General features: G+C 39.3%; 1 protein-coding gene across 2 annotated transcripts in view; it reads left to right on the forward strand.

Annotated features, from left to right (window-relative positions):
* AK5 (adenylate kinase 5) overlaps positions 1 to 19,747 on the forward strand; it is a 258,793-nt gene that overhangs the window by 61,062 nt on the left and 177,984 nt on the right. For both annotated transcript variants that reach the window (XM_030324267.1, XM_030324268.1), the window contains exon 6: positions 3,616 to 3,807. In XM_030324267.1, coding sequence (XP_030180127.1) covers positions 3,616 to 3,807 — 192 coding nt within the window. The remainder of the gene's footprint in view (positions 1 to 3,615; positions 3,808 to 19,747) is intronic.

The raw sequence follows: 19,747 nt of genomic DNA on the forward strand, positions 1-19,747 counted from the left end.
CTTACTGACCTTGTGACCTCAGACAAGTACCTCTTTTCTCAGAGCCTCAGTTTGTTTATCTTAAACTGGAGATAATATTAACCTTGCAGATTATTGCAAAGTTTACCAATATCATAAGAAAATAACTTAGCATTGGGCATTGCATACAGCCAATACTTCTAAAAGGGCAGCAAGTAACATTAATAGGAGCAGTACTTAATTACTGTAGACAATATCTGTGGCCCAGTAGTCATGTCCCCTCTAAAAATCGGGGATTTTACAAAGTTTTACAAAGTTATGCCTTTGGCAAAGTTATGCCTATATTGCTCTTTTTTTCTGTTCAATGTTTTTATTTAGTTTTGAGACAGAGAGAGACAGAGCATGAGCAGGGAAGGGGCAGAGAGAAGAGAGACACAGAATCTGAAGCAGGCTCCAGGCTCTGAGCTGTCAGCACAGCCCTGATGTGGGGCTCAAACTCATGGACTGTGAGATCATGACCTGAGCTGAAGTCGGATACTTAACCAACTGAGCCACCCAGGCGCCTCATTGCCTATATTGCTCTTAATTCAACCTAGAAACTTGTTTCAACGTAGACAAGTATTTAGAAGTAGGCAAGTAGTCTAGAAAAGTATTTTCCAGAAATATGGAAGCCACTGCAAATAGCTCTGTGGATTGGGGAATGCCATTTATATGAACTACAGGCATGCCTGAAAGATGTAGGTTCAGGTCCAGACCACTGCAGTAAAGTGAGTATTACAATGAAGCAGGTCAGATTAAATTTTTGTTTTCCTGGATATAAGAGTTATGTTTACACAAGACTGTAGTCTACTGAGTGTGCAGTAGCATAATGCCTAAAAAACCAATGTACATACCTTAATTTAAAAATACTTTTTGGGGGCACCTGGGTGGCTCAGTCAGTTAAGCATCCAACTTTGGCTCAGGTCATGATCTCACAGCTCGTGAGTTTGATCCTTGCGTCGGGCTCTGTGCTGACAGCTCAGAGCCTGGAGCCTGCTTCGGATTCTGTGTCTTCCTCTCTATCTGCCCCTCCGCCCCCTCTATCTCTATGTCTCTCTCTCTATCAAAAATAAATAACCATTAAAAAATTTAAATACTTTATTGCTTAAAAAAAAAAAAGTCAAGCCATCATCTGAGCTTTTAGCAAGTTATACTTGTTTTGCTGGTGGGTGGTTTTGCCTCGATACTGATGGCTGCTGGCTGACCAGGATGGTGGTTGCTGGAGGCTGAGGTGGCTGCAACCATTTCTTAAAATAAGACAACAGTGAAGTTTGCCACTTCACTGACTCTTCCTTTCACAAACAATTTCTTGTAGCATGTGATGCTGTTTGATAGCATTTTACCCACAGTAGAACTTCTTCCAGAATTGGAGTCGATCTTCTCAAACTCTGCCACTGCCTCAGCTAAGTTTGTGTAACATTCTAAATCCTCTGTTGCCATTTCAACAATCTTCACAGCATCCTCACCAGGAGTAGGCTCCATCTCATGAAACCACTTTCTTTGCTCATCCATAAGCAGGTCCTCATCCGTTAAAATCTAATAGGAGATGGCAGCCATTCAGTTGCATCTTCAGGCTCCACTTCTAGTTCTAGGTCTCTAGTTCTTTCCACCACATCTGCAATTTACTGCCTCCACCAAAGTTGGAACCCCCTCGAAGTCACTCATGAGGGTTGGGATCAACTTCTTCCAAACTCCTGTTAATGTTTATATTTTGACCTCTCCCCATGAATCATGAATGTTCTTAATGGCATCTAGAATGGTGACTCCTTTACAAAAGGTTTTCAATGTACTTTGCCCAGATCCATCAGAAGAATCACTAGCTATGGCAGCTATAGCCTTACAAAATGTATTTCTTAAATAATAAGACTTTTTGAAAATTGAAATTACTCCTTGATCTATGGGCTACAGAATGGATATTGTGTTAATAGGTATGAGAACAACATTAATTCCATTGTCCATTTCCATTAGAGCTTTTGGGTGACCAGGTGTATTTCAATATTTTGAAAGGAATCTTTTCTTCTGAGCAGTAGGTCTCAAGAGTATGCTTAAAATACTCAGTAAACCATGTTTTGAAGAGATGTGCCATCATCCAGGCTTTGTGGTTCCATTGATAGAGCACAGGCAGAGTAGATTTATCATAAATCTTAAGGGACCTAGAATTTTCAGAATGGTGAATGAGCATTGGCTTCAACTTAAAGTCACCAGGTACATTAACTCCTAACAACCAAGTCAGCCCGTCCTTTGAGGCTTTGAAGCCAGGCATTGACTTCTCTCTAGCTGAGAAAGCCCTAGATGGCATCATCTTCAGGGACATAACTGTTTTGTCTACAGTGAAAATATGTTATTTAGTGTAAGCTACTTACGTTAATTATCTTACCTAGATAACTTGCTGCAGCTTCTATATCAGCACTTGCTGCTTCACCTTGCACTTTTACGTTATGGAGAAGCCTTCTTTCCTTAAACCTCATGAACCCACCTCTGCTAGCTTCAGACTTTTATTCTGCCAGCTTCTTCATCTCTTTCAGCCTTTACAGAGTTGAAGAGAGTTAGGGCCTTGCTCTGGATTAGGCTTTGGCTGAAGGGAGTGTTGTAGCTGGTTTGATCTTCTATCCATAACTTTCTCCATGTCAGCAATAAGGATGTTTCACTTTCTTATCATTTATGTGTTCACTGGAGTAGCAGTTTTAATTTCCTTCCTTTGCATTTACAACTTGGCTAACTAGTGCGAGAGGCCTAACTCTTAGCCTATCTCAGCTTTTGACATGACTCCCTAACTAAGCTCTATCATTTCTAGCTTTCACTTGAACACTTAGAGGCCATTATATGGTTGTTAATGGCTTAATTTCAGCATTGTTGTGTCTCAGGGAATAGGGAGGCCCAAGAAGATGGAGAAAGACGAGGGAGTGGCCAGTGGGTAGAGCAGTCTGAACACACACAACATTTATTGATCAAGTTTGCCATCTTATATGGGTGTGGTTCGTGGCACCCCAAAACAATTACAATAGCCTGAGAAACTTAACAGAAACCCATGGGAGAGGGGAAGGAAAAAAAAAAGAGGTTAGAGTGGGAGAGAGCCAAAGCATAAGAGACTCTTAAAAACTGAGAACAAACTGAGGGTTGATGGGGCTGTGGGGGGGGGGGAGGAGGGAGGGTGGGTGATGGGTATTGAGGAGGGCATCTTTTGGGATGAGCACTGGGTGTTTTATGGAAACCAATTTGACAATAAATTCCGTATATTGAAAAAAAAACAATTACAATAGTAACATCAAAGATCACTGTTCACAGATCACCATAGCAAATAGAGTAATAATGACAAAGTTTGACATATTGCAAGAATTACCAAAATGTGACACGGAACCATGAAGTGAGCATATCTGTTGGAAAAATGGCGTCAATAGACTTGTTAGACAAAAAGGTTGCTAATAATCAATAAAGCAAAGTACAACAAAACAACGTATGCCTTTATAATAACCATGGCTCCTCCTGCTCTTGTATAGAGCAGTAGCCCTACTGGCAGAGACATAGAGGGCCAAAGATGGCCTCAACAGAATGCCACTGCCCTCACTTGCATTGGTTGGTGTGTTGAATGCTTGTCTACTTGTTTGATGCTCTTTGCAGATCTGTACTCCCGACTTGGTGGTATTCCTGGCTTGTGCCAATCAGAGGCTCAAAGAGAGATTACTGAAGCGTGCAGAGCAACAGGGGCGGCCGGATGACAATCTGAAAGCTACCCAAAGGAGACTAATGAACTTCAAGCAGAACGCTGCTCCATTGATTAAATACTTCCAGGAAAAGGGGCTCATCATGACAGTAAGTTAACTATACTTTTACATACATGCCCACTACAGGAATGATCTTTCAGATGTCTAATTAACCTGTTCTCATTTAGAAATCCTCTTTACCTTAAAAAAGTGGCTTTTCTTGGGTGCCGATCCAATGGGAAAAAAAAAATCAGTGTTTTTTTTTACCTGATTTGCCTTTTTAAGTCATAATGATGAAACTACTTTCACTTTAGTTTGATTTTACAAAAAAAAAAAAAAATAAATTTTAACCTTATTTAAAGTTCTTTAGCCCCCAAATAAAAAAGTATTTCTAAATAATTGTTTGGATAATTTTAATGTTTATTTATTTCTGAGAGAGAAAGACAGAGCATGAGTGGGGAAGGGGCAGAGAGAGAGAGGGAGGCACAGAATCTGAAACAGGCTCTGAGCCATCAGCAGAGAGCCTGACGTGGGGCTCAAACCTGGAAACGGTGAGATCATGACCTGAGCCGAAGTTGGTCGCCCAACTGGCTGAGCCACCCAGGCGCCCCTTGTTTGTATAATTTTAAGTAGTACTTTCCCAACTTCTCAACTCTTGTGTCTTTGGAAACCCGATAAAACTGATAGAGTTAAAAACACGTACCTGACATAGTGTTATATTAAACTTAAATTGTAAGTTAGGCTTTATTACAATGTACCACATAAGGAAATGAGATTCCAATGGCACAAAAAAGTTTCCTAAGTGTTTGACTTGCTCAAAGAAGTAATGCTGTCTCAAAATGGAAGGCATTGATCTTTTTGCTCCATTAACAATGTAAATATTAATATTTTCATAATTAGTTTTTCTGTGGTTGATGATACTCAGTGTACCAATGAAAAGACTGAATCATTACTTAATACAGTTATTAGAATACAGTAAGTTATAGGTGAAGATTCAGCCAAATTGTGATCTCATAACATCGGAGACTTAAGTATTAAAATAGAAGAAACAAAGAGAATCATTGGCCATCTGAAGAAAACATTTTATGGGAAGAAGACACTAACATCAGTGCAGCTCCATTGTAGCTGGATGGTAGCGAAATAGCAGAACTCTTCCTCCAGCCCTTGGGTCCTTCTCATCAGACCAGAGATTCTTGTCTAGTGGGGTTACGAGGCCCGGTAGACAATCTGATGAAAATGATGCATTTCTGTCTTAATAAAATGCACAAAAGATTTTTTTTTTTTTTTTTACTAATTTTAGGTAAGTCTACTGAAGCTCATCCACAGAGCTCCTATGACTTAATTCCTGAGTTAAAAAATCTCTTTATTAGACTAAGATGCCCTTAGATCTGAGACAGTCACGGCACTTGAATAAAAATCTATTTGCAGTCTTTATAGCACTGTAAAGAAAAATTTTTTAGGATTTGCTTTTGAGTCAAAACTGTCATGCCAGAGAATTGTAAATCTGATCTGAAAATTGTTCACAGTGCCAGAGTTCATTTTATGGTCTAAAAGAGACATTAATAGGAAAGATTGAAGAAAATCAGGGTGGATGTTTCTCTGGTTATTTTTTGTTGGGATTGTTCCTTGTTTCTCTTGTAAATTACCAATGCTGACTTCTGCCTGTGTCATGAAAAAAGAAATTTACCCTACAGACCAAACCCCCAGCTGCAAAGTGCAGAGCCAGGGTTTTAATTGATGTTTGCAGGGCTTAAAGGTATTACCAGAGTGTCTCTGATTACTCCCTGCTTGTCACGTTCGTCATCACAAGCAAAGCAGATTTCCCAAATGAATGCAGAGTGGGGATTGTTAATTTACTAATATTTTGCATGGAGGTGAAACGCCATTGCCTCTAATTGAGGGAGTCAATAACAATGTGGATGACAGCCTGTAACCTCACTGCTAAAATCAAATAAGCTTTAAGATAAACGCCTCTAATTACTGGGACAGTTGCCTCGGAAAGTCACCTTTTGAAAAGTGGTGAACACAAACACAGGCTAAGCTCTGGGGAATAGAATTTGAAAATTTAGTCTGACAAAGGAGCAAGTAAGTACTGCATCCTGAATCACATGTCCTCCCTCAGAATGCGGATCATAGTTCGGTTTTGGAATTACAACATATTTGGTAGCATTTCTGCTTTCAAAGATGAGTCAAGAAATAAAAAGGGTCATCCTTATTAATCACAAGCATATCAAGATTTTAATTAAAAAACTGGGAGTTAATAGGTCAAACCAAATGTTTCCTTTTCTCTGTAGTTTTTTTCTGTTTCTTCTACCTTCCCGTCCTAATTTATTCATTTAGTATTTATTGAGAACCATTGGGTGCCAGACACTCTGCTAAATAAGCAAAAAGTAAGGATCTTTACTTTATTCCCTGACATATTGCAAATTCCTAGAACAGTACCTGCCTGGTACATACTGTGCTCCCAGTAAATGAGCAAAGCTGAATGATTATTTGTTAATTAACTTAGTTTCATAGGAATCAACACTAACATTTAAATACAAGTACACTTATCCCTAAACTGCCAGTGCATAGCTATTGGTTAATTATCACCACCTTCCCTAACATCACTGCACAGGGTGGTGGGAAAGAAACCTAACAGCACAAACCCTCAGCGGATTTGGCAATTGACCTAAACATAAGAAAGGCAGTGAAGATACTTGATAATAGTTTACCCAAACAAATCCATTCTCCTAAAATTACTAAGACGAAAATTCTGTCATTGCTTCTCAATACTTGAGGTTGATGAATTTGTAAATAGGTAACATGGTGAAGCTGTATTTCCTTTAAATACCATCGCTTTTTGTATCCTATTTAAATAGTCATTCTCATGTAACCAAAAGGCTCATTAATTCCTATTTGTTGGGTTTAGTAACTGAGACAGAATATAGCAAGGAGATTAGGGCACCTGGGTGACTCAGTTGAGCATCCTACTCTTGATTTCAGTTCAAGTCACGATCTCACAGTTCCTGAGATCAAGTCCTGCATCTAGCTCTGTGCTAATGGCACCAGGCTTGCTTGGGATTCTCTGTCCCTCTCTCTCTACCCCTCCCCAGCTCATGCCCACTCTCTCTCAAAATAAATAAATAAAAACAAATAAAAAGAATATAGTCAAGGAGAAGTTTTCTTTTTTAAATATAATTTATTGACAAATTGGTTTCCATACAACACCCAGTGCTCATCCCAACAAGTGCCCTCCTCAATGCCTATCACCCACTTTCCCCTCTCCCCCACCCCCATCAACCTTCAGTTTGTTCTCAGTATCCAAGAGTCTCTCATGGTTTGCCTCCCTCCCTCTCTGTACCTTCCACCCCTGCCCCCATGGTCTTCTGTTAAGTTTCTCAAGATCCACCTATGAGTGAAAACATATGGTATCTGTCTTTCTCTGACTGACTTATTTCACTTAGCGTAATACCTTCCAGTTCCATCCATGTTGCTGCAAATGGCCAGATTTCATTCTTTCTCATTGTCAAGTAGTATTCCATTGTATACATAAACAACATCTTCCTTATCCATTTGTCAGTTGATGGACATTTAGGCTCTTAAGGAGAAGTTTTCAAAAGTTAACAAGAAAGGCTATGGAGGTATTCTGGAAGATACTTGGGTGACAATGGTGTATGTGTGTGCTGGGTATATGTCCCTCTGAATTGTTTTAAATTCACTTTTTAAAAAAATTAAGTAGACAGTGCCTTCTAGAATGAAACCTGATACTGATAGAATCTCAGTGTGAAGAGCCTAGAGGACACATGAGAAATATCCACTTGGAGTTGAATATAGGGCAGCTTATAAGGAGTCACACTGTCTGGGCAACAAGCGTTTATGGAATCCTACTGTGTGCAGAGCTGGCAAGGCCGAGCTGCCCTAGAAAAGGTACTGTTGCTTCATTTAGGAGAGGAGCATCTCCATGGATGGTAGTCCCCATTTCCAGAACTAAATTAAAATGTGAATCAGATTACTTTTATTATTGTGGGCTCTAAAACCTAAAATACATGTTATGACACCAGTTTTGTTCTCTGATCTTTTGTATAGAAAGGAAAATAAAAGCACTGAGAGATAAAGCTATTTGCTCACAAAGTGCAACCCACATAGAGCAAAGCAGCATCCAGTGTTCTGGGAGCAAATCAGGATGCTTCCTAAACAACCTCACAACAGCGTTGGGGCTGGGACAAGGGGATACCAAATCTGTAGCTGATTCTGGTGTTCTGTCTCAGTAACAAGCAAGCACCAACTCACAACCTCTCCACACCCAGAGCTTGCTCAGTGTCAGTGCTGTTCATACTCCGCAGACAGAGCAAACCAAATGACTCAGTGAACGCAGCTCCTTTCAAAGTGGGAAATTGATGCCAATTATACGGCAAACCCATCGTCAATGCCTGATGATAAGAGCACTCACACCAGTAAAGGCAATATTCTCATTGTGATGTTTCATGCAGGCATTTACAGGAAAAATGAGGATAAACTTAATGAACATGCTTCCTTCTCCAAAAGAATGTAAAATATTTTTCTATTGATGATATTATTTCAGACATCCGTGAAATAGAGTCCCAAAAGCCCCAAGGCATGACCTTCCAATCATCTTAAGTAGGGCCTTATATGAACTAAATGGTGTAGATAAAATCAAGATAATATTCAACTGAACACATCTGAAAGAGTCACATGAAGGAAGCCTCAGTTCCAAGCACTTTGACAGACAAGTCTATCTAAGAATACTTTAGTTAAGGCCTGTGCTGTTTTCTATGGGACTGGCTTTCATCACAGCTTGTTTTTATTTGTAATTTTTTTCAAAGTAAAATGAAACTAAGAGATAGTTGGTAGCTGAATGTCATATCATACTAACAGCTTCCTATAAACTCTTCTCTCAGCCCTACAGTTCATGACCGGAAAATGTACAATACACAATCTACATTTCTAACTGGTTGTGTTTCCATGAGACACTCTGATCAGAAAAGTAATTTTGACAATAGTGTCAGAAATAGTGTCAGCAAACATTCCACACTTCTAGAACTAGGTCTTAATTTACGTTAATATGTTATACTGAGACTTATTGGGAACATGAGTAAGAAAATCATATTTTTGGTAAAATTCTTGAACTAAATTTTTTTCATATTTAAGACCAAACTAGTTGGTCTTCCATTGATCTTAAACATTGATTGAGGCAAAGAATTGATCAATATCTTTAAAGAGGGATGGCAGTGTAAATTAAGTGGCTGAAGGGGATGAAGAGGAAGAAGAAGGAGGAGGAGGAGAAGGAGAAAGAAAGAGAAGAAGGAGAAAGGGGGAAAGAAAGAGAAAGAGAAGAAAGAGGAGGAGGAAGAGGAGACAAGAAAAGAAAAAGGACAGGCATGAAAAACTTGCCAGTCAGGAAAATACAGAAGAAAAAAAAAAACAAAAAAAAATTATGAGTAATGTTATCTTAAAAAACAATAGCTAATAATTTCTGAGTACTAAATATATGTTGGGTACTATTCGAAGTGCTTCACATGTTTTAGGTCATGAATCTTCACTAAATCTCCATCAGACAGGTAGGTACAGGCACATCTCATTTTATTGCATTTCACAGATATCTGTGTTTTCTACAGATTGGAGGTTTGTGGCAACCCTGCCTCAAGCAAATATATCAGTACCATTTTTCCAACAGCATTTGCTTATTTTGTGTCTCTGTGTCACATATTGGTGATTCTTGCAATATTTTGAACATTTTATTATTTGTAATGGTGATCTGTGATCAATGATTACAACTCACTGAAAGCTCATGCAATGGATAACATTTTTTAGCAGTATTTTTTAAGTTTTTATTTTTATTTGTTTTATTTATTTCATGCATGCATGACGGGGAAGGGGCAGAGAGAGGGAGAGAGAGAGAGTCCCAAGCAGGCTCCTCGCTGACAGTGCAATCCCACAAACCAGGAGATCCAGACCTGAGCCGAAATTGAGAGTCAGACTAACCAACTGAGCCACCCAGGCACCCCAGCAATAGAGTATTTTTACTTGAGGTATGTAGATTATTTTTTAGACATAATGTTATTGCACACTTAGACTACCGTTAGTGCAAACATAACTTTTATATGCACTGGGAAACGAAAATATTCATCTGACTGGTTTGACTTCAACAGTTGCTTGATTGTGGGAGTCTGGAATCAAAGCTGCACTATCTCTGAGGCATGCCTGTATTATTGTCACCTCTATTTTGTAAATGAGAAAACTGAAGCTCCTGAAAGCGTAGCCAGCCCAGGATCCCACAAGAGCAGTGGAGCCTTAGCCCAGACCTAGGATGCTGACGCCAGAGGAAGCATTTGTGATTGCTGTATTGTCCCTTTGTTAAACCTTGACACTCACATGTTCTAGGTAGTGAAGAGAGAGCCCACTGCTGCTTTCTCCAGGCATTTATTGTTCGATAAGCACCTCTGTTCAGCTGTAATCTCTTCATTTCTGTTTCTCAGAAAAGAGTAAGTAAGGAAAGTCACTCTGATGGTGCGTTATATGGAGTCGTTTTTAAAAAGTAATTTTACTGGGTAATAGATGTCAAATAGTTAAGATAATTCATAAAAGTGATTCATATGAGCACATGTACAAGAAAGAAATGTTACCATTAATGGCCAGTTGTGGGGCCTTGTATTTTTATCTCCACTATACGTTATCTTCTTCCCTTGCTGACTTCTACAAATCAAATGTAAATCCATGGCTGCAGGCAAAACCTTGTCCTTATCTACTGAGAATCTTATAATTCATCTTATCTATTATGACTGTTCTTTTATAGTCATCCATTCAAACATTTTTATCGAGGGCCTATTGCATGCCAGACGATAGCACTTTCCCTTGTACAAGGGCCCACGAGGCACTGTAGGGAATCCAAAGGTGATGTAGAGATAAATGTGCCTTCGTGGAGTTTGTATGCAGGCAGTGATGTAAACATAAATAACTTGAGAACAGCACAGGAAGGAGTGCCACCCACAGAGGTATAATAAGCCAGGAGGAGTCAGGGACAGGGGAGTGACTATCTCCTGGAAAGATTAGGAAAAACTTTACTGGAAACATAGACCCTTGAGGGGCAGGTAAGAGTTGGAACCCAGAAATGGGAAAGAAGTACATTATAAGTGGATGTAAGCAGACATAAGGCATGTAGGGTATATATAATGGAGTTGTGAGAATTAGAAGGGTGTGGGGGACATATGCTCAGATCAAACTGGAGAAGGCACTGCAGTGCTAGGCTAAGGGGGAAAGGCTATTTGATGAGCAGGGTGAGCGTTAAAGGCTCCGAGTCAGGGAATGACCTAACCTAATAAGAAGTATAAGCTGGTAGTTGTGTGCAAAACACTGAATGGAGGAAGCATCTGGAAGGGATTTGACAAAGGCCTAGGGCTGGGATGGTGACCGCGTGTGACACAAGGTTTTACTGCTCATTGATCCACAACCATCTGGAGCTGACTGCAAACATGGGAGTAACTGAAAAAGTGCTTGAAGAAAATTAGCATGCATAAATCACTGGGAATGAGATGTAACATAAATTGCACCGATGTAACTATTTTGATTTCCCATTTGGGTAGCATTCATGGCAGAGTTGAAAGGAAACAGGATAGCAAAGGGAAAGGTACATATTAAGGACTTTGGTTAACTAAAACACTGAAGTGATCTTAAAATCCAAGCAAAGAGACAGCAGGGTCAATTGAATCATCAGTTAGTCTTTCCACAAATAATTGTTTCAAAATAATTCAGAGTGGAATAACTTAATGAATTAAGTAAAAATTACAAATATATTTGGGATCATTTATCTTCATGGCAGACAACCCTATAAGATGTCTGCCATTTATAAGATCTTTTTTTTTTAATTTTTTTTTAACGTTTATTTATTTTTGAGACACAGAGAGACAGAGCATGAATGGGGGAGGGTCAGAGAGAGGGAGACACAGAATCTGAAACAGGCTCTAGGCTCTGAGCTGTCAGCACAGAGCCCGACGCGGGTCTCGAACTCCTGGACCGCGAGATCATGACCTGGCTGAAGTCGGACGCTTAACCGACTGAGCCACCCAGGTGCCCCTATAACATCTTATAAAGACATAGGACCATTAAAGCACTGCACAGTAACCGGTTATCATCAAAAAGTTTATATGTGTTAGGGATGTGTGTGATTACAAGAAATGAAATGGCTGAATAGCTGTGGCCTAAACAAACAGCTTTATTTGACATGAATAAAAATAAGTAGAGATGGATGATCCAGGGGTAGTACAGTGACTTAATGGTGTCATCAAGGAACCACACTCCTGTCTTTCGGTTCAACCCTCTTTAATGTATTTCCTCATTGCAACAAAATGGCTGCTGCTGCCCTAGTCACCAAATCTACATTCCAAATAGGACAAAGGGTTTAGTGCAAGGGCTGGACAGCTTCCTCTGGTATACTTCATTAGGAAAGAAAAGCTTTCCCATAAACCCCTCTCCCTCTCTTGCTGACTTGTATTTAAGTGTCATGGCTCAGAACGGGATCACATGTTTTCTGTTGCCTTCAAGGGAAGTTGAGAAATTAATTATTTAAATTTCCAGCCTCTGATATAGAGGAAAGCAAAGGAAAAAGGAATAAGAACAAATATTGAGGGGCACCTGGGTGGCTCAGTCGGTTAAGCGTCCAACTTCAGCTCAGGTCACGATCTCGCAGTCCGTGAGTTTAAGCCCTGCATCGGGCTCTGGGCAGATGGCTCAGACCCTGGAGCCTGCTTCCGATTCTGTGTCTCCCTCTCTCTCTGCCCCTCCCCTGTTCATGCTCTGTTTCTCTCTGTCTCAAAAATAAATAAAGGTTAAAAAAAATTAAAAAAAAAACAAATATTGAGTAAGCCAACTACAATAACCACTACAAGGTAAAAAGTACATAAATAAATAAAAAATAATTCAGTTTTCTCTGTTTAACAAGATATAGGGACTAAGGAGAGTCTGAGTGTCCTTGCACCAAATTAAGAAAAAAAAAAGGATATGGGGAAATACATTTCCTAGTCATTCTGTTCAAAATAGTTAAAATAGAAAATGTCTTTGCTTAATATTAATGGCTACTTTTCAGTAAGCGTTTTTAACTTTCCAGGATCTCCGTTCACTCCATATCTAATTCTCCCAACAGTTTGATGAAGGAAACAGGCTTAGAGAGGTTCGGGAACACGCTGTAAATGCTGGAGCCAGTAAATAAGGGACCTGAGGTTTGAAATAGGTTCTGTCTCACAGAATCCACTCAGTCAAGGGATTGAGCGAGACTTGTATCTAAGCAAGGAGTCAAACCCCTCTCAAAATAGAGAAGTCATTGATAATGTCATATTAATGTGAACTACAAGATGTTCTTGACTGAGAAATTGAATTCTAGGAGAAAGAGAGAAGGACTAACATAGCATATTAAGTGCTATGCCCGCTGCTTTACAAATATTTACCTCTTTTAATCACTCCACCCTGTGAGGTAGGTATTAAAGTGCTGTATATGTGCCAGGTGTTTTAGCTAAATTATCTCATTTCAGGTAAGGACAGGAGTTTGCTGTCCCTTTGCAGATAAATCCTAACCCACACAGCCTGACTCGCTTCACCCACTCTGTGTCTCACGAGGACACTGCTCTTCTGTCTTCCCTGCTTCACCCTTCAGACTCCGTTCATGCTACTGCATGTTTTCTTCTCTGTGACTGGCTCCCTCATCTATCATTCTGCCAGTCACCTCGCCAGCTTCTGGATGGCTCTTACCCAGGCACACCCCAAGCATGGTGCTGCGTCTCATTTACCCAGACCTAGCAGGTGGGTTGGAGACAGATACACAGACAGGCCCTTGTTCTGAAGGAGCCCATGTAGAGGGGAGGAGAGGAGATAAACAAGTGGCCTCAATGTACAAAGGGCCACAAGATGGAGTAAGTTCCCTCTGCCTTCTCCATGGTAAATCTGTGGGACTGGATGAACTTAAAGCTCTCTGGGGCGATCCATGGAGATTACTTCATGCGTTCAAAACATAACCAGGGGGCGCCTGGGTGGCTCAGTCAGTTGAGTGTCCTACTTTGGCTTAGGTCATGATCTTGCGGTTTGTGACTTCAAGCCCTGTGTCTGTGCTGACAGCTCAGAGCCTAGAGCCTGCTTCAGATTCTGTGTCTCCCTCTCTCTCTGCCCCTCCCCCACTCATGCTTTGTCTCTGTCTCTGTCTCTCTCTCTCTCAAAAATAAATAACATTTAAAAAATTGAAAACAACAACAAAAAGTAATCAGACATTTGAGATTACTGAAAGAAGAGTCCTAACCATTTCCAAGTTCAGGGCTAGAAATTGGAATAGGTGGACAGAAAAGACTGAATCGGGCAGCTGAACAGCCAGGAAAGGAGTGGGGAAATAAAAAGGAATTGGATCATAACCATCCTAATTTCTTGCTGAGTCCCACCTCCCAAATTTAGGAATTTAATTAAGCACAGTATAAAATAAGCTTAAGAATACATTTGTTGGGGCACCAGAGCGCCTCATGGTTCATGAGATCAAGCTCCACGTGGGGCTCTGCACTGACAGCCTGGAACCTGCTTGGGATTCTCTCTTTCCCTCTCCCTGCCCCTCCCTGGCTTGCTTGCATGCATGCACGTACTCATTCTCTCTCTTTTTCTCTCTCTCTCTCAAAATAAACTTTAAAAAGTAAATAAATAAAAAGATGTCTGGAGGTGTCTGGTTGGCTCACTCAGTTAAGCCTCCAACTCATGATTTTGGCTCAGGTCATGATCTCATGGTTTGTGAGATGGAGCTCCACCTTGGGCTCTGTGCTGAGCCTGGAGCCTGCTTGGGATATTCTCTCTCTCTCTCTCTCTCTCTCTCCCTCTCTCCCTCTCTCCCTCTCTCTTTCTGCCCCTCCCTGCCCCTCCCCACTCACACACACACTCTCTCTTTCCCTCTCTCTCTCAAAATAAATAAATAAACATTTAAAAAGAAATAAAAATAAAAGGATGTCTGGAGAAAAGAAGTCTGGATGTGTGTAAATTGTAGCATGATGTAGGTTATTTTCAATAACCAAGTTATTGGGGACTGTGCAGTCAGAACAGTGCCAGATACATAGGACTTGAAAATATTTGTTTAATTAATGCATAGATTAATGAGTTGAACTGAATAAATTCATTCTAGTTAAGTTGAGTGTGAATAAGACTTGTTTAAACTTCATTTATTTGGGTTGGAAAAGTACTTTTCAGGAGTGTTTTAAACTCAGGTTTTCAAAAATTCATGCCTTCCCCTGTGGTCTGGCCTCTAACCAGTGCCAATTCACAGGTTGTTTGAAGGTGTCAGCAGCCATGAGAGATTTCTCAGAAAATACCACAAAGTGCACTTCAAACTGTTTCTACAATTGCTGTCAAATTCAGGAGCAAGAAAGAAGAAGAGAAACAATGGATTTTTTTTTTTTTGTAAAGAATCTTGTTTTTTTACCTGAGAATTTTATCTAAAAACATCGAGATTGTTGTGTAATGTGAGATGTTATTTCTTCTTTATCCTGAAACCTGTGCTTAAAAATCTGAATACAGACACCACCGTCACTTGACATATACTTGATAATGCTTATTTTTAGCTTTTCTACCAAGGCTTCAGAGTTCATATGTTCATGACAAACTAATTCTGACCCAAGTCCAAAAAGGTGACTTGGTTCTTACAAATGAATTCAGCAGTAACTCCAGGAAAATCCTGACTCAGAAGATCTTAAAGCCTCAGATGAAGTGCTCTTGGCTCTGTTAGCAATATTGGCTGACTACAGCTTACTTGTGGTTGCCCGTTCATCTCATCAATTCAATCCGAATTCCTAAACCACTGAAACTTGGTATTGACAGTATCGATTCATTAATTTCCTAAAATTGTGTGGGTAGGCAATTCCATAATGGCACTGCTCTTCTTTATATTCTGTGAAATGATAGTGCTACTTTAAAATTTGAGGAGGGGCGCCTGAGTGGCACCTCCATTGAGCGTCTGACTTCGGCTCAGGTCATGATCTCACGGTTCGTGGGTTTGAGCTCTGCATTGGGCTCTGTGCTGACAGCTCGGAGCCTGGAGCTTGCTTCTGATTCTGTGTCTCCCTCTCTTTCTGCCCCTCCCCTGCTCACGCTCTGTCTTTCTCTCTCTCTGTCAAAAATAAATAAACATGAAGAAAAAATTTTTAAATAAAATAAAATAAAATTAAAATAAAATAAAATAAAAATTTGAAGAGAAGAAACATGGGAAGCTTCACTTGGCTCAAATGATCTTCAGACAGCATTCTCTTCAGCTTAGGGCTGATACTCAAGCTTTCTTTTTTCCAAGTATAATTAACATACAGTGTTATATTAGGAACATCCATATTGTTTTCTACAGTGGCTCATTATATATGAGGAACATCCATATTGTTTTCTACAGTGGCTACACCACTTTGCATTCCCACCAACAGTGCACTAACCAAAAAGCACCAGTGGTTGCCTTTTCTCCATATAATCACCAACACTTGTGATTTCTTGTGTTTTTGATTCTAGCCGTTCTTACAGGTGTGATATCTCATTGTTGTTTTGATTTGCATTTCTCTGATGATTAGTGATGTTGAGCATCTTTTCGTGAGTCTGTTGGACAGGTATACATATTGTTTGGGAAAATGTCTGTTCGTGTCATTGCCCATTTTTTAATTGGATTATTTGGTTATTTTTGGTTATTGAGTTTTATAATTTCTTTGTATATTTTGGATATTAACCCCTTATTGGATATATTATTTGTAAATATCTTCTAAGTTGCCTCTTGGTTTTGCTGATGGTTTCCTTCACTGTGAAAAACTTGTGAGAGTAGACATCCTTGTCTTGTTCCTGATATTTTCCTGAGAGGAAAAGCTCTCAGTTTTTAGCCTCTTCTATTTTTGGAATACTTTGAGAAGAATAGGTACTAACTCTTCTTTAAATGTTTGCTAGAATTAACCTGTGAAGCTGTCTGGTCCTAGATTTTTGTTTGTTGGGAGGTTTTGGTTTTTTTTGTTTTTTGTTTTTTGTTTTTGATTACTGATTCAATTTCATTGCTGGTAATCAGTCTGTCCAAATTTTCTGTTCCTTTTCATTCAGCTTTGGAAGGTTATGGGTTTCTAGGAATTTATCCATTTTTTTCTAGATTGTCCAATTTGTTGCCATATAATTTTTCATAACACTTTCTTATAAACTTTTATATTTCTTTGGTGTTGGTTGTTTTTTTCTTTCATTTCTGATTTTGTTTATTTTTCAAATTGGGAATTCAAACATTCTTCAAATAATGTTAATTTCAGAAATTATATGCATCTTCCTGAAGCAAAGGCTCCGTGAGGGAAACTATCTGTACTGATTTCTTCATCACTGTATTACAAACTCCCAAAACACTGCCTGGCACACAATTGGTACTCAATAAATACTTACTGAGTGAAACATAGACTTAAACCAACACCCTAATCATATCCTGGATGTGGGGACATAAAGAGAAAAAGCTAGGGGAAAAAAAAAAAAAAAGAACATGGCCAGACAATTGAAAGTAGCACTGTTTATTGAAAGAGATGAACGGGGCCAGTGTTTAAAAACTGGGTGGTCAGATGCAAACTGATCATGGTTCTAGTCCATTAATTAGCTATTGCCCTTGCACAAGTTACTGAAACTCTCAGGGCCTAGCTATGACATTTGAAAACTTAATCTCCTAATACCTACCTCCGAGGTAGGTTATGGAAATTGATGAGAAAATGTAACTAAAACATTCAACACAGTGCCCAAAACAGAGAAAGTACTACTCAGACATGACTATCATTATTTTTTTTTGCATTAAGTATTTTATTTTAATAAAATACTTTGTTTGCAGTCTCCTTTTTTCCCCCCAAAGCCCTTTGAAGATATAATTCCCTTGTCGTCTGGCTCCCATTATGTTTGGTTGCAATTTATTTTCTTTTTTTTTTTATTATTATTATTTATTTATTTATTTATTTTTCAATATATGAAATTTATTGTCAAATTGGTTTCCATACAACATCCAGTGCTCATCCCAAAAGGTGCCCTCCTCAATACCCATCAGCCATACAGAGAAAGACAGATACCATATGTTTTCACTCTTATGTGGATCCTGAGAAACTTAACAGAAACCCATGGGGGAGGGGAAGGAAAAAAAAAGACTATTATTATTATTTTGAAGGCATTGCCTCCTATACTGACCAGAAGTATTATTAGTCTTCATGCAACCACATACGCATGCTACTTTCTCATCTTGACTCTTTTATTATATTGGATTTCTGACAAGAGAGAAATTCCTATTTTCCAGTGACATTTTTAAAGTCTCAGGAAGGTGGTTGCTGCAGTTCCTGTGAAATGATGAGCAGAAAATTGAACACAGCTTAACAGTCTGAAGAAGCATTGCCAAACCTATCACCCCCTACAAAAGCCCTTCAGAAGCTATTTTATAGGCTCTTGGTATTGATTTTTCTCTCTTCTCTTTTCTTCTAATTTTTTTTCACTGCCTTCATTGATTTCTCCCCCCTTTTCTCTCACTGATCACAGTCTTAGTAGATACCAAGAACGTTGGGTAGGGCAGCCACTTTCGTCTGTTGTTCATGCCTGTGTTATTAAAAAACCCTGCTCAATTTCTAATACATTCAAAGAAACCCCATGCTAGGGCAAAAGTGAAAAGGACTCCATGATAAATATGACATTAAGCACAACAGTGTGGTGTGGTGGGTCAAAGGCTGGCTTTGAAGTCACAAAGACCAGGGTTTGAATCCTGGCAAGTTTCTTAACCTCTCTAAGCCACAGTCTTTATCTCTAAAATGGGTATGGAGTTAACTGACTTGCAAGATTAATTAAGGATTAGAAATAATGTGAATAAAGCCCTCATATCACATGGGGGGTAAGTAAATAGTCATTAGTGTAATTCATAGTCCATGTCCCATAACACTTAGAAACTAATCTAACCAGGGGAACCTGGGTGGCTCAGTCGGTTAAACGTCTGACTTCAGCTCAGGTCATGATCTCACAGTTCATGTGTCAGGCACTGTGCTGAAAGCTCTGAGCCTGGAGCCTTCTTCAGATTCTGTGTCCCTCTCTTGCTCTGCCTCAGAGCCCTACTCAGGCTCTGTCTCTGTCTCTCTCAAGAATAAATAAACATTAAAACAAAATTTTTAAATAAAGAAACAAATCTAGTCAAAATGTGTGGTAAACAATAATAATGAATAATAGCTTACATTTGTTCAGCACTTCATTGGGCTGAACATCATGCAAAAATGTTTTCAGAAGAATGACTTGTGCCCAGTGATGAAATCTCTTACATCACATGCTCAGTCATGTCTAAGGTATACCCAAAGTGATGGGTTCCATGGGAAAGCTAAAATCCACTTTTGAAAGCTACTCATTACTTGTCAACATGACTAAACTAGGAGACAACACCAACAGCCACTTATCTTAATGAAGACATTTTTTCAAAAGAAATGTCAACCACAAGTCTGTCTTGGCGGATGCATGCTATGTTATTTTCTGTCATTTTACTTCTTATCATTGGCAAGCGGAGCTGCCTGAAGGATGGGCAGCTTTTAAGGTTTCTAGCAAGAGGAAGAGAAATGGAGTCTATTTACTTCTGTTTTTAATTCCTTTTATGTAGAAATCTTATGCTTCCTTTTTCAAACAAGTAATATTTGTGGAGAAATTGTGTGTGTGTCTGTGTGTGTGTGCATGTGCGCCCATGCGTGGGTGAGTGTTGGGGATTAGGGATGCAAACAACTATAAGAAGAAATAAAAGTCATCTATTATTCTGCAACCCAGAAACAACCACTGTTAACATTTTGGGTCTTTTGCATGCAATGTATTTCTATGGTATTTTGACAGTGTGGTAGCTGAAATCATATTGTAGTCTGCTTTAAAATTTTCTTTTAATTTGAAATTATATCATAAGCATGCTTGCAAGACATCACTTGGGTAATTTACCCCCTCAAAGCCTCACCAGTAATGACCTAGTGATTCTACTTCACAGAATTGACATGAGGCCCAAATTAGAAAAACTGTGAGGGTCTTTGTAAGTCATTTCTAGAGCACACAAATGA

The sequence above is a fragment of the Lynx canadensis genome, chromosome C1 (genome assembly GCF_007474595.2).
Source record: "Lynx canadensis isolate LIC74 chromosome C1, mLynCan4.pri.v2, whole genome shotgun sequence".
Taxonomy (NCBI): Eukaryota; Metazoa; Chordata; class Mammalia; order Carnivora; family Felidae; genus Lynx; species Lynx canadensis.